The 14,988-nt window shown below is 41.6% G+C and overlaps 1 protein-coding gene across 2 annotated transcripts; it reads left to right on the forward strand.

The window, feature by feature from the left end:
* The first annotated feature begins 2,268 nt into the window (after nt 1-2,268).
* RFESD (Rieske Fe-S domain containing) lies at nt 2,269-11,879 on the forward strand. Of its 2 annotated transcripts, none has more exons than XM_005534036.3 (4): nt 2,269-2,459; nt 3,235-3,412; nt 3,500-3,534; nt 3,719-11,879. In XM_005534036.3, exons 1-4 carry the CDS (start codon nt 2,334-2,336, stop codon nt 4,055-4,057), a joined length of 678 nt encoding a protein of 225 aa, XP_005534093.2. In that variant the 5' UTR covers nt 2,269-2,333; the 3' UTR covers nt 4,058-11,879. The 2 variants fall into 2 exon arrangements, with proteins under 2 accessions (XP_005534093.2, XP_014117983.1); XM_014262508.2 differs by lacking the exon at nt 2,269-2,459 and adding an exon at nt 2,564-2,640.
* Nucleotides 11,880-14,988: the final 3,109 nt, after the last annotated feature.

The raw sequence follows: 14,988 nt of genomic DNA on the forward strand, positions 1-14,988 counted from the left end.
GTTTTTGCCACAAGAAGGGCAGGTTTTAGACATACACATCCTATGCAGTGTTCCTGTTACAGTCCTCTACTCAGTCTGTGTATTAATTAACTATCAATATATTAAATATTATATTCAATAATATACTATATTATAATATTAATAATATGTTATTAATTATATATACATAATTATATAATATATAATCTATAATCTATAATCTATAATCTATAATCAGCCTCCTTGAAACAAAATGGTCACGTCCACACTCTTCTAGTGGGTTTAAACAACAGCAAGCACCACAACAAGAACAAATAATTTCCCGGACTGGACAATTTTATTTCTGAATGAGGTATCCCAAAACCCACGAATACGACTAAAATATTGGTAAGGCTTTGTAATGATAACAAAAGTTTGGGTTCTGAATGGGAATAAAGTCAAGGCAATTTGTGTAGCAACTGCCATCTTGCTGATTTTACCCACTTCTGTAAGTTTGGTATCAAAACATAGGGAGGAAGAAAATGAAATGAAATGAAATGAAATGAAATGAAATGAAATGAAATGAAATGAAATGAAATGAAATGAAAGTACCCAAAACTCAGCTAAGAGCTAACATAAAAGACACAGGCACCAGCAGCAGGACGGCGTGCGTCCTCCGCCCTGGAGGGATGCCACGGGCGACTAAAGATGCGGGGCGAGGGTCTCTCCTCCATCTCCCCCTCCCCATCTGCAGCGGGGCAGCCGCAGCTCTGTTGACCTTCCCCGAGCCTCCGCGGAGGCTTGTGCGTATATTTATATATACACAGACACATACATATATGCTTGCCCTGCCCCGGTGGAGCATTCTCCTCTAAACATCGCCACCGCTCTCCTCACACCCCCAAAGGAGAGCCGAGGAGAGCGGCGGGCGATCCTCCATGGCAGGGGTATTTTTCCTTTTACCTGAAATGGGGAAAAATTATTCAGAGCAAGGTGCAGCAATGAATTGCCACAATTCACAAATCCAGCTCCGTTTCCAGCTGAAGAAGGAGCCCTTACACTTGGTCGCATATCTTTTTGTCGTTCCCATCAGGTGGCACTTGGCAGCAGGGGCAATTCCATCTGTACTGTCTGCAGTGACTCAGAAAATACCAAAGCAGCCAAGCTCTTAAGAAAATATCAGGAAAAAACTGTTAGAAGGCTTACTGTGTATAAGCCTGGAAATAAACCTTCCTCTTACTGACCAATGTGTGCTCACTTCCACGAATTGGAGTTGCTCTGGTAGCTCAGGATTTTGTCTTGGGATCTGTGAGGGGGTGACGTGACCCATTTCTTATCTGAGGGAAGAAAGTTGCCTTTAGGGTTTTCTTCTGGAGGTCCCTGATGTGTCACTGCAGTCCTTAGTCTACATTTGTTTGTAGATAAATGTGTGAGTATCAGCTGTGAAAAAAACCTGCAGGCTACTGATTGTTTGTGCAATTTAGGCCAGCCTGGATCCACAATGTACTGATGGTCTCAGTCAGGTTTCAGAATGAGGGCCTGTAGAATTTATATGTGCAAAATCCAAGTTGAGTGTAAGACATCACTGCTAAATGAGCTGGAGGCTAGGTGACAGGTGTATTCTAACCCTGGTTGGGAGATACACACAGGTATGTGTGTACTGAATAACGTATGTGTGTGTGTTTCTGTTTCTATAGATATATTTATATACAGAAGGTTTTTTAGAGGTGTCTTAATAAGAGAGGTTTTAACTACAAACTTCTGCATTTTAGTATCTTTGCCAATTTGGAAAGTTTATAGGGAAAGTCAGCCAAAAGGTGATAGCAAAAATTGGAGATTTCCTACCCTGGTTCCTATGGTTAGTTTGCTTATCTCCTGAGAAAACTAAGTATGAATGCCTTACTGGATCGTCCTGTGAGTCTGGCACTGACATTTCACGTTCTGGATAAGACTGAGTGGTAGTTCCTTGAACCAGAAAGGAGGGAATTGGTCTTAGAAGTTGATTGTGTGCATATCAGTCAACAACTGGTCTTGGAAATGACACACTGTCATTTAAATCAGCCTTCCCAGCACAGTGGTTTATGAGGACACCTGCAGTGGCTCATCCTGAGTATACACCACTTGGGCTCTGAGCAGGGTTTTGGGAGCAGGCAGCAGTAACATGGGCTCACAGTGAGGACAGCAGCAGGGGGAACCAGAAGCTATGCTCTTCTCTTATCAGGCCATCCCCAATGTGTCCCTGGTTCTTATCAGCCCTGGCAGAGCCAGTTTCTGATGCGTTGAGCCTCTGAAGTCCTGCCATAGGGTGCTATAGGGCCTGGCCTCATTGCCTCCTGCTTGCATTTTTAGATGGGCTGTGAAGCACCTTGTGACATATGGGAACAAGTCAGGGCAGTGGTGATAGACACCGTGAAGAAGAGGCGATGCTGGACCTCATCATCCTCAGCCTTCATTTCTTCATCTGCTTTCTCATCTCCATTGCAATCTGGTGTGGACCAAAGGTACACTGCAGCTCTCTGTGGCTCTGCATGCTCCTGCAGCCAGAGAGACACCTCCTCCCCGCCCCCGCCCCCATCCATGGTTCCCCTTTCTGTGTTTATTAAGACCTGGTTTAGCTTTATTTTTCTGATGAAGCAAGGTTGTATTGGAAATTTGTGAAGAACTGGAACACAGTAGCTAACTGTAAGTAAATTTAGTGGGAAAGTTGTTTTTGTCATAAAACTGCTTATATTCTGTCTTGTGAGAGGCAGAATCTGTTATATGTTTGAAATATGTAAGAGGGAAGGAAAGGCAGGCATATTTGTTAAAAATGTCAGGTTGAATACAGCTTCTCAATAAATAATGTTTTCTTTCCTTTGCAGAATAATTTTTTATTAACTTAAATTTTTTTATATTTCTAGCCATAATATTATCTAAAGGGTATTGGATTTACATGTAAATGCTACCTGTTGCATACCTGAACTGTATAGTATTTTACATTTACCATCCTTATATCTGTTTGCATAAGGGTTTTGAGGGGTGAAGGTGGCGTAGATGCAGAGTAAAAGAATAGTGATTAAGAGTTTATCTTGCCTCACCCTCAGGTATCAGGTTTCCAACAGCTGGCTTTCCTAGTTCTGTTAGGCATTAACTGAACATTATCACCAAGCTCTTGTGTTTTTCCACCTCTCCATGTCGATAGTCTTTCACTGAAACCTTTCCTCCCACTCCCCATGAATTCCAAAAGTGAATTGCTTTATAAGCGACCTTTTCATTTATTTGTACATGTGTTTCAAGGACATGGATTTGCACAGCTCAAGCACAGGAACTGAAACGGAGCCTGATGGTCTTATATTCATTGGCAAAGAAGAGGACATAAAGAAGTCCCAAAGAATAACAGCCAAAATCAATGGCAGAGAAATTGTTGTTTTCTACCATGAGGGGAAATTTCATGCTCTGGACTCTCGCTGCTACCGTAAGATGCTTGCCTGTGTTATCCCAGTGTTAGAACTAAGCATAAAATCTGCTGTATAAATTAATACAGTGTTCTGCCATGTTTCAGATGAAGGTGGCCCTTTATACTGTGGAGAAATAGAGGTATGTAAGCAAAATTGAAATAATGCAGAGGCATAGAATCATGATTTTTTTCTAATGCTTTTATCTGAACATTATATGGAAAAACCCAGTTGTATACATGTAACAGTAGACAGCCATAGAACCAAACTACCAAACATACTTTTTGTCCTAGAAGATGACTTGCTATCTTTTCTTCTTATTCTAGGATATCAATGGACAAGCATGTATTGTTTGCCCTTGGCATAAGTTTAAAATTACCTTGGAAACAGGAGAAGGATTGTATGAAGGAATAAATCCTCTGGAGTCATCACCAACACCGAAGTGGCAGTCAAAAGGAGTCAAACAAAGGATTCATACAGTCACAACAGACAATGGAAATGTTTATGTGAGTCCTCCAGATTTTTCTGTGAGTTTCGACTCTGATTATTTTGCTGACAAGTACAAAAATGGTGGTGAATTAGCCATGGGAAAACAAAGACACTCAGAAGCTGCAGGAGTAGTCATGGCCAGACAGCAGAATCCTGGGGAATGCACAAATGAATAATATTTGTTGGGAAATAGAAATGTGCTGTGCCATGAAGATTGTCTCCAAATTAAATTCCATGTTAATTCAATGTTAAAGCACTGAAATAATAGTATTGAGTACGATAAGAAGTCCTGCATTGTCAGAAGTGTGACTGATCGTGTGCGGAGGATTTTTTTACACTTGCATTTCAAGAAAGACTTAATTACAGCAGAGTGCCTCACAATATTTGATATTTTGCTAGAACCATTTTAAAATTTTAGAGGGGATGCTATGGCTTACAAAACTTACTACATAGTTTAAAGTAGATAGTCAGGTGCAAAGGCTATCTTTATATACTTAACAGTTTATACTTCTGATACCTGTGGTAAAAATGACAGAGAATTTTAACTTTTGAGATATTTGTGTGATCTCTACGTATTTATTAAGTGCCACAAAGGAAAGCACAGAACTTCAGCATGTTTTGGTGCACTCTTTTATACCTATTTGTGCATTACTACCTTGAATATATAGAGGTATTTCTTTTCCTTCTTCTCACTGAACTCCTCTCTTCAGTTTACTGAATAATGTGGCAAGGATTTGTTATGTAAAGCTTGATCTTCCTGATTCTTTTGGTTAAAGAGGGGAGCTGTTTGGTGTGATATGTGAACTAGTGGCCCTTGTTTGGTTGTTTTTATTTACTGTAAATATATTTTTATACATTCATTTGAAAAAAAATGTGCTTTCTGTGGAGAGGCAAAACCTGTGTTTTTCTGTGTGTGTTCACTGTACAGTATCAGATCTGCCCCAAAAACCCAAAAACTTCCAAGGAAGTTTCTCTCTGAGCTCTGCTGCACTCCAAGACATGGTGGGCTCTGCTGTTCAGCCTGTGGACTGCAGGGACACCCTGTGAACACAGAGTATGACAGAATCATTGAGGCTGGAACACACCTCTGAGTCAAACAAGTCCAACTGTTAAATCAGCACTGCCAAGCCCACCACTAAGCCGTTTCCCCAGATGCCACATCTACACATCTGTGGAGGCTTCAGAGCCAAAAGCTGTTATAGTGTGGAGGGAGGCCTCCAGGGTATAAGGTTTTCCCCCATTTTAGAGCTAATAGGAAGGGCTTCTCCCATAGTGCTTTGCACCTCCATTTTGTTGTACCTCAGTTTTTATATACCCAGTTAGCCTGCTGGCTATCCGTCCCCTTTTTACCTTGTATGTCCCTCTCCTAGAAAGTTCTCCCTTCCCTGTTCCTCGGTTGGTCGCAGTTTGGTGCAGTCCTCTGCCCCTGCAATCCCGTTGGATCTCCCTCTCCCTGGCCCGCCTCTGCACCACTTTATCCTGTTCCCATTGGACCCTGGTCTCAGATCCTCCCCCTCAAGCCCCCATATATTCCTGGATCCTCCACTTGGTTCTGTCTTTGTTCCTGGGCCCTTTTGGTGTGTGGTTGGAGTAAAACCCACTGGAACTCCACACAGAGACCCTTCCTGCTTCCTCGTCGGCAAGAGCTATCTGTCTGTCAGTGTGTCTGTGTGTGTTTGCCGCCTGCCTAGACGCTGTCTTCTCTGGAGACGCTTTTGGGAAGGTAGTGTCACCTTACCACCTGCACATGATGCTACACACATCTTTTAAATACACCATCCTGCATGGCTGCAATTCTTCATTGTGGGTTTTTTGTGTGATTTGTTAGTTTTTTGCAAAGTTCATTCATAGTCAGGTTCCGTTTGAAATACCCGCTCTTCATCTGTAAGTTTCTCTTGTGTTTGCAGCACGAAGTCTTGCTTTTTTAATGTATGTTAGAGGTAACTATGCCTGTGTCAACACTGTTCATACAAATGTGCTTAGAAGTAGTGAGGCAGAGGGAAGAGTCAAAGGAAAATTTGTGCCCCATTGATCACAACAAAAAAAGTAAAGTACTCAATTAATTTCACTGCATCTAAATTGAGAGAACCTACTCTGATCATGCCTCCTTGACATGGTTGACAGGGGAAAGTGGCACCTTGAAAGTGCTGTCCAGCTGATCTACCCCAGTTTTGCATTTTATAAGAACTACAGCATGGAAATGCTTTTCTTGCCATCCTCCTCTTCCTCCTCCTTTTTTTCCTCTTCCTGACCACCCAGACAGACAGTTCCAATGATGAGTCTGCCTTCTGTCAGGTCAATCACATCATATCTGCTAGAAACTGCTGTTTTATACTGACCAGGTCTGTGATTTGTTGGGGTTTTTTATTACAATTTGTTTGCTTTTAAATTAATATCTCAACTTCCCCTCTTGAAGCCACCAGGTAGATGGCAGGAAGGTGGAGCAGGTACCTTCCTGTCATCTACCCCAGTTTATGCCCCAAGAGGGTGTCACGGGGATGGAGAATTCCTGCCCTTCCCTCCCTCCCTCCTCATCCAAATACCTGCACCTGTGATTAAACTTGATCACAGACACTGTGTCGAGTAAAAGACATGGATTATATCAAAGGAGAGTCTTACAAGATCTTCAGATAGGCCTGCATTAACTCATGTGATTGAAATTTCTATTGACTTCTTGAAGTAGTACATTACTAGGAATTGACTCTTTAATAAAGATGCAGTTCAGTTTAAGAAAGCACTGACTCTGAACAGTATGCTATTATGTGTATGATACTTAGAAGAATGATGGAAAGAAGAAGTTTTATTTGAAAGCTTTATTGACATGTTCATACTAGTGGAAGAAAAGTGTTTATTCATGGGCTTACACTTAATCATACTGAATAAATGCACCTGCATGTCCAGGCATAGGTAAGCCCTTTTTCTTTAGTACTTCTCAGGCTTAGTAACTATCTGCAACCTTTTATGGTTGTTTTGCCTTTTTTTAAATTTTTTTTTATTTTTTATTTTAATGTTCTTTCCCAGGAAGGTAGGATTAATTTAAAATCCAAAGTTTTCCCACTAGATTTTATTCCCCTCAATTTTGCTGTTGATGATCACAGAAGGAACAGAAAATTATTAACTTAGTGAACTCTGTGAACAAAGCAGGGAAAGTTGGTGGGATGACAGGTTTTTATTTTATTTTATCCTTCCCTCTTTTCCCATTTTCTTTTCTCTTTTTTTTTCCTCTTTTTTTTTTTTTTTTGACAGCAAATAACAAAGCCTTCAATATGTTAAGATTGCTACTTTAAAAAAAATACATGGACTATTCTGAGCTTTAAAGTGCTAGACTATACAGCTAATTTGAAAATAATTTAAATATTTAATGTCCTATTGTTGAACATCCTGAATCTCTTATCTTTCCAGCCGTCTCTAGGTTCATTGTTATACTGGTAAAAGTGCATGAAGACATGGAAAGCACAGGGAGGGAGATGGGGAGTGGTTAATTCAAGGCAGTGATGCTAACATGGCATTTAAGGCACAATGAAGAGAGGGAAGGAATGAGTAGCTGTGGTCAGGTGGTCAGAAAGTCAGTGGCTGGATAATTACCACTTCCTAGAGAGATGTGTTAATGACAGCAGTCAACCAATTCATTCTGAAATAGTGTTTTGTTTGTTTGCAGGGAGAGAGGTTTAGTTTGATTTGACAAATGAATACCATCTCTTTTTTATCACAGATCAGCCAGGCAGGGAGCAGAGAAATACTTGTGTGCTTTGGAATGAAAATTTTTGGAATGATTCTGCAAGACATTCAGGCTGTGTAATAAGCAAGCAACCTGAAGACTGCTTAATAAGACATAAATAAGTTATGTTTATGCTATCATGGAAACATCTTTTTGAGAAAGACAGCTGAAAACTATGCAGCAGTTTGAAGTGCAGCATGAGCCTTGACCAAACATACCTTGATTAGACAGTATTGAATGTAAGGCTGGGTACTATCCTTTTCCTTCTATTTGTAGTGCCTTGTTTTGTAGTATTCCCCTGGCTGCACTCAGTGTTACACAGTGAATTAAGGAGCCCTTCAACGTAAAATGTGTTACTAAGTTGGGACTGAGAAATTCATTATGGAGCATATTACTTGGGGGAGAACAATTTGCAGGATGGCAGAACACAGGGAGAGAAAAATGTTCGTTCTGTAGGAAAACAATTTTAGAAACAGTACCACTGAAGCCCTTTTCAATAGCTTTGTGCAGTTCCTAATTTTATACATAATATTGGAATGAAATCAGTTCTGAATTTTGCATCTCTGTTTTCTGAGATGATCAGAAACACTTCATGTACCACCCTTGCTGGTGGTACAAACTGGACTGTGAGAGTCAGCATTCACTGATTCCCATCACTCTGCCCCACTGACTTGGCAGCTGCTTTCCAAGGTTATTGGGGGAAGTAGGAGATGGGGAATGGAAATAGTTATGAGTGGAGAGGTACTTCAGCCTCTATGTGGGGGAGGGGAGGCTACCTTTCACTGCCAGGGCCGTGCAAGAGTTGCTGCCACAGCAGACCTGACCACTGGGGTCTTCCCCACCAGCTGCACCTGAGGTGTCTGGGGTCCATGGTTTTCTGCTGGGCCAGCAAATTCAGCCAGCTCCACTAGCAGGTGAGCGGGCACCATGCTGAGAGAGGCAAGAGGCATCAGAGAGGCTCAACAGGGTGTGATAAATTGTGTCAGTTCTTTGAACTCTATTCTGTAAACTATTTTTGATGTGGCATTTATTCATGCAAACCCGTGGATTTCATTAAGTGGGTTTTTTAGCTGAATGAAGAATTGAGCATAGTTTTCAGGGTCTGCCATCTATAAACTACTGTAGTACACTAAAAGTGAAAGTGACAGTTTTGTTTGTAGGTAAAAACACTGTAAAATCAGACGGAAAATCCATCAAATCCAAATTTCACTGAAAAATCAAAAAAGCAGATGCCCTAATCAACCCATTTGTGACTCTTCCTCCATGAGATGAAGAGAGTTCCCTGACAAGCTAGTTGTGATGCTTGAAGAGTGGAACTGTTCTCCTTAGAGATGTCAGAGAAATGTCATGTATTGTTGCAAACTACAGTAGTTAGAAGTAGTTAGAAATCCAAGGCTTATGAAGGAAAGATGATTCCAGAAATAATTATTCTACCTGAAAATAAAGTATGTGTTATCTTGTGTAGTAGACAATTTAAGTTTCCTGGCCAATGCACCAAATAATGTAGTGGGTTTAGTGCTGGCTAAAATCACCAGTGCACCTACTCATTTCTCATCCATTTCTTCATGAGATATGGATTAGAAGGAGGGCAAAAAAGGCTCAAAACTTAAAAGATTTGAAGAAAACTTTATTAAAAAAACTAAATAAAAATAGTATTAAAAATAATAATAAAAGAATGAAAAACATCAGAATACTTTTCCTCCCCCTGCCTGACTTCTTTTCTTTCCCAACTGACAACATGGAGATAAAATCTGGGATTTTAAATCAGCTACCAACTCTGAAATAGTCTTTCATCAGTTCTTGTAGGGAGAGGATTTTTCTATTTTTCTTTTGCCATGCCATGGAGACTTCACAAGAAACAGTTCTCTTGTGGCTTTTTGTTTCCACAAATAGCTGCCCATGAAAAGATCTGCAATCTTGAAGCTCCTCCCATTTTCACAGCCTATCCACAGCTGAATCAATGGGCCATGTCAATTTATGGGGTATTATTTTAAGGATGAGCTGTTCTAAAGCAAAGGTTATCTTCATCTATCTTTGCAATCATCTTTTTCTCTGGGAACAGAGGCCTTCTTCTTCCCTCCCTGGGGGCAAAGGGTCTTCATCACACTCATATCTTCTTTCTGTTCAAGTTTCTCATGGGATCACAGCCCCTTCAACATCCACCTTACTTCATCAATGGATGCCTCTATTCATATCTACAGTTTGATCTCTCCATACTTTCTCCATCCCTCCATACCTTCTCATGAATGAAAGGGAATATTTCAGTGTATCATAGTCCATCTCCACAGCCTTAGCAAAAGAACTTTCAGTCCCAACACTAGGGCATCTCCTCATTCACCTTCCATCTGGGACTTGACTCCTTCTTTACTGACTTCAGTGTCTTCATGTTGTCTTCTATATGTCATTCTATCTTTGTCTCTCACCTGAGGGGAGAATTGTAGTCTGCAGGTCTCATGTGTGCACTGAAAGGATTAATACCTCTCCCAGGCCAGCAGATGGTCATGGTGGTTCCTGCCAGGCAGTAGCCAATGGATTGCAGGCTGCGTGGGGCCCCTCCTCTGCCTGGCAGCCACTGGGTGAGGCCCCAGTGGAGGGGGCCTGACCTGGCCTGGAGCTACTCCCGGGCCCAGTGAGCATGGGATGGTGGCAGGGACAGGCCTTGGTGTCAGCAAGATGTTAGCAGCTGTGAATTGACTTAGCTTCAGCTGGGGCCCTGCGGCCTCCCGTTTCCCACCCGGCCACTGCTGGGGTCCAGGTGGGCCCCTCCAGGTTGCGCAGGCCCCAGTGGAGCAGGGCTGGCCCCACCAGGGAGCTCAGTTACCTGTCGAGGCTGGAAGTAAGAGAGAGTTTTCCCAGGCTTGCTTGTTTTTAAAATGTGGAATTCACAGAGGTAGATCCAGCTTCTAAGTGGTTTAATACGATGTCAGTTCTCAGAGCAAGCCAGCTGTTGTTTTTTTTCCAGGCACAGAGGGCTCTTAGCAGCTTCTCTCAGGCAAATAATTTCCATGGGTGGTTTCTTTACTCCTTACAAAATATCAATCAATGCAAAACCAGCACATCTTGTTAAAACAAACAAACAAAAAGTTGCAATTCATTTAACCGTTCAAATTACAATTATTTTTTTGCTGCAGCTGTGGTTGACTAAGGACACAGATAATGCAGAGATTACCAGTAAAGGTGATCCTTCTTTATGAAGACAGTCACTACAGTGGAAAAAATGGTGAAGTTTTTGCTCCTACTGTAGAAAGTCTGTTGCACCTGAAGGTTTTCTGATTTTTTTTAATGTATATATGTGAGTTGTTTAATGAGAGGTTTCACCTCTGCACACATATGTCCTTCCTTGATTTTAATTAACATCTAAGAATCACATTCAAGGGAAAACTTTTTTTTTATTATTATTATAGTGTGTGCTGAACATCCCCCCCCCTCAAAAAAAAAAGTTTATTTGGCACAGATTGCTCCAGGAAAAACTGAATACTTGTGTAGCTTTGTCCAGGAAAGCACAGAAGAGCAGTGAAGTTATGGCTTCCATTATATTCATTATAAGGTCTTGCGTATTCCTGGCATGGTCCTGGGTTAGCACCCAGGAGATCAGCATGCCATCATCAGAGTTTGAAAAGCTATGGATGCTCAGGATCAGCAGCACTTCCCTGGAGGCTGTGTCACCTTTCAGTGCTCATGGAGTTTTTCATGAGACTCAGCACTAAAAGAATACCTGAAGCTAACAATAAGTCTGGAGTTGCAGGTGTTCACACTAATTTTCCTTAACAATTTTCTTGTGCTAAGCAGAGGTGTGGGAGTCCACCTGACTGCGTGTTTTGTGTTGCAATGTAATATGTAACCAAAAGTATGTTTTCAATTACCGTCTGTTAAAACCAGGTGGGGCACTATTCTTTATCTCTTCCGTGACTCTTCCCTCATAACTGGGGGATATCTTCTGTTAATGGGCCATTAAGTAGCATGACTGATAAAATTACATCATCCTATTGTGAGATGGTCCACCCAGGAGGAAGAGCCAAGCATTCCTACCTGTATATCATTGGAGACTTGGAACACTGAATGCAGCCTTTCTCCACTGGAAGACCAGACTCATCTACACCACTGGACCTCCAGAGGAACTACACCTTTCTACAGGATCATTGCTTCAATAGAACCACATCTGTCACTCCAGGAGGACTGCAGCCATCATTTAATTGGACTGCTACCAGCACCCTGCCCAAAAGCCTGTCAGTTGTATTCTGACTGTTACTTTTTCATTGTTGTTGTTTTGTTGGGGTTTTTTTTTGTACTACTGCATTTTTATTTTAATTTTCCTAGTAAAGAACTGTTATTCCTATTCCTGTATCTTTGCCTGAGAGCACCTTGATTTCAAGATTATAATGATTCCGAGGTGTAGGTGGTTGTCATGGTTTTAAAGCAGTAACTAAAAAATTACTAGAAAACTTATTTATTTCTTGCTGTGAGATATGGATTAGAGCAAGAGCAAAACAGGCTTAAAACTTAAAAGGAATAAAGAAAGTTTATTAACAAAACTACAAGAATAAGAACACCAGAATAAACTTCCAGAAAAACTTTTTATCCCCCACTACCCCACCATTCCCTTGTTCACATGACAACATAGAGACAAAAAACTTTGGAACTTTGGTGGTTAAAACAGTCCCAATTCCTGCTAGAGTCTTTTCATCAGTCTTTGTAGAGAAACAGAAGTCTTCTGCTAATCTATGGAGTTTCTCAGAAAACTTTCTGTTATAGTTTTCTATTTCTCTGATGCCAGCTGCCCAGAAATCTGTCATCAGTTCACTCCTCCCATTTCACATCACTCTGAGGTGTATATGGGTCAATGAGTCTAGGGATATAATTTTTTTAAGGATGAGTTATTCAAAGGCAAAAGTCCTCTTCATCTGTCTCTGTGAGCTTCGCTGGAAAACAGTTTTCTCATTGCTCTCAAGGCTTCAAATCTTCGCTCCACTCTGTTCCAGCACCTCACTGTATCAGAATTACTCTACTTTTTGCTCAAAATCCACACTTTGAACAATCCATTCCTCCCAATATACTCTGTCATGAATTAAAGGATTTTTTTTCAGAACATTATTGTCCATCTCCATAGCTTTAACAGAAAAATATTTCAGCTTATAAAGCATCTCCTTATTCTCTCTTCCCCATCTAAAACTTAACTCTTTTCCTCACTGTCTTCTTCATGTTGATTGTCTCTCTCTCTCTCTCTGTGTCTCTCTGGGAAAAAGGAGTAATCTGTACGTTTTATCCAGGTAGTAAAAGAATTAAAGTATTGGAAAAGCTGCAGATGTTCATGGTGTCAGGTTTCAGTTCAGCAGCAGAAACTACAAACTAAACCAGTGCTGGCCGGCTCCGTTTCTCTTCCCCCCCGCCGCCGCCCTCTGCGGCCTTGTCTGGCCTGGAGGTGGGGGAGGAAAGAGGCTGAGACAGAGCCTTGTTACCTTGTCAGAAGCCGGAAACCCAAAGAGAACAATCTTTAAGGCTTTACATCTTAAGGCAGCGTTCACAAGTTGATCTCACTTTTCAATGGTCAAAACTGCTGTCAGTTTTTAGAAATGACCGATAATTGGTCAGGAGAAAAGACTCCCATCAGCGACCAGCAGCTTCAACTTCCTTAGCTCTCAAAACTGTCTTAAAGGTAAAGTCACCCCATGACAGTGGTTTACATTTTTTTTTTTCCATTTCAAGGGAGGTTTCTGCCTTCCTTAGCAGACACCTGTCTTTTCAAACCAAGACACTAAGACACAGGGTCAGCCAGATTTCACCCCTGATAAGCCAAGCCTCAGTTTTAAACCCTGGGAAACATTTGTTTATTTCAGGACAAGCCTGAGTTCTCCTTCCAAGAGCTTTTGAGGTTGTTAAGTGGTTCAAGTTCTGTTCTCCTATTGCTTAGTTGTGTTCCTTATATGGTTTTGTTTCCAGAATGTTCCTCCCCAAGGTTATATATTGTTGTACCCTCATTTGTTCCTGTTTTTGGTTGATTTCCCTCATGGAGTTTCCTTGGTTACTTTTTGGCTTTTGAGTGTAGTCCCTATTTTCTTTTATTCCTTATTAAATTGTTATTTTCCTGGTGCCAAGCATTGTTCCCACTCCTAATTATTTTCTTGACACACTCTGCCCTGAAGTCAGGGGACCTAAAGGTTTGTAACAGCCACCCTCACTGTGACATGGAGGTTTGATACTAACTAAATGGATATGCAAGGTCCTGCACCTGGATCAGGGCAATGCCAGGCACAAATACAGGCAGGTCAGAGAATGGGTGGAGAGTAGCCCTGAGGAGAAGGACTTGAGATGCTGGCAGATGAGAAGCTTAAGATGAGCTGGCAATGAGCTCAGACAGCTCAGAAAGCCAAAAATGTCCTGGAGCAGAAAAAGCAGTGTGGGAGCAGGTTGAGGGAGGTGATTCCACACCTCCACTCAGGTGAGACCCTACCTGCAGTGCTGCATCCAGCTCTGGGGTCCTACTGTAGAGGGATATGGACCTGTTGGAGCAAGTCCAGAGAAGGCTACAAAGATGATCTGAGGCTGGAACACCTCTGTTGTGGAGACAGGCTGAGAGAGTTGGGGTTTTTCAGCCTGGAGAAAAGAAGGTTCTAGGGAGATCTTAGAGTCCCTTCCAGTCTGTAAAGGTACTCCAAAAGAGCTGGAGAGGGACTTTTAACAGGGGCCTGGAGTCAGGACAGTCTGGACAGGACAAAGGGGAATTGCTTCAAACTGGCAGAGGACAGGTTTAGATTAGGCATTGGGAAAAAATTCTTCCCTGTAAGGGGGTAAGGCCCAGACACAGGTAGCGCAGAGAAGCTACCCCTTCTCAAGGGTAGATGACAGAGAAGTTGTGGCTGCCCCAACACCGGAAATGTTCAAGGCCAGCATGGGGCTTTGTATGAGCAGGTCTAGTGGGTGACATCCTTGGCCATGGCAGGGGTGTTGGAACTAGACACCGTTTAAGTGTCCCTTCCAACGCAAACCATTTTGTGATTTTATGATTTTATGTGATGTAATACTCTGGTTACTTTTCCCATTGTTTTTTAACAGCCAATAGCTGTGAAACTGAAGCAGAAATAATAATTTGAAATGTTTCCTAGTTTTCATAGAGAGTATTATTCTTCTATTGAAAAAGTGCAAATATTCTAAATGAAACAATAAAAATACTGAATGTTGTTTTGGCATTTACCCAGATACTCTCCCCATACCTCCCTCCTGCAAAACAGAAACAAGAAGGAACCCAAAATTTTCCTAGGGCTGAAGAAAATAAATCTTGACTTCTTGTCCTTTCAAAAGGGACAAAACAAGAGCTGCTCAAAATTCCTTTTCTGAGATGACAGATAAACAAGGAATCACATGGTGGTTGCCCCTTGCTGAGCTGCAGCAGTT

The sequence above is a fragment of the Pseudopodoces humilis genome, chromosome 4 (genome assembly GCF_049639895.1).
Source record: "Pseudopodoces humilis isolate 2021_Gansu_Grassland_sample_001 chromosome 4, ASM4963989v1, whole genome shotgun sequence".
Lineage (NCBI taxonomy): Eukaryota > Metazoa > Chordata > Aves > Passeriformes > Paridae > Pseudopodoces > Pseudopodoces humilis.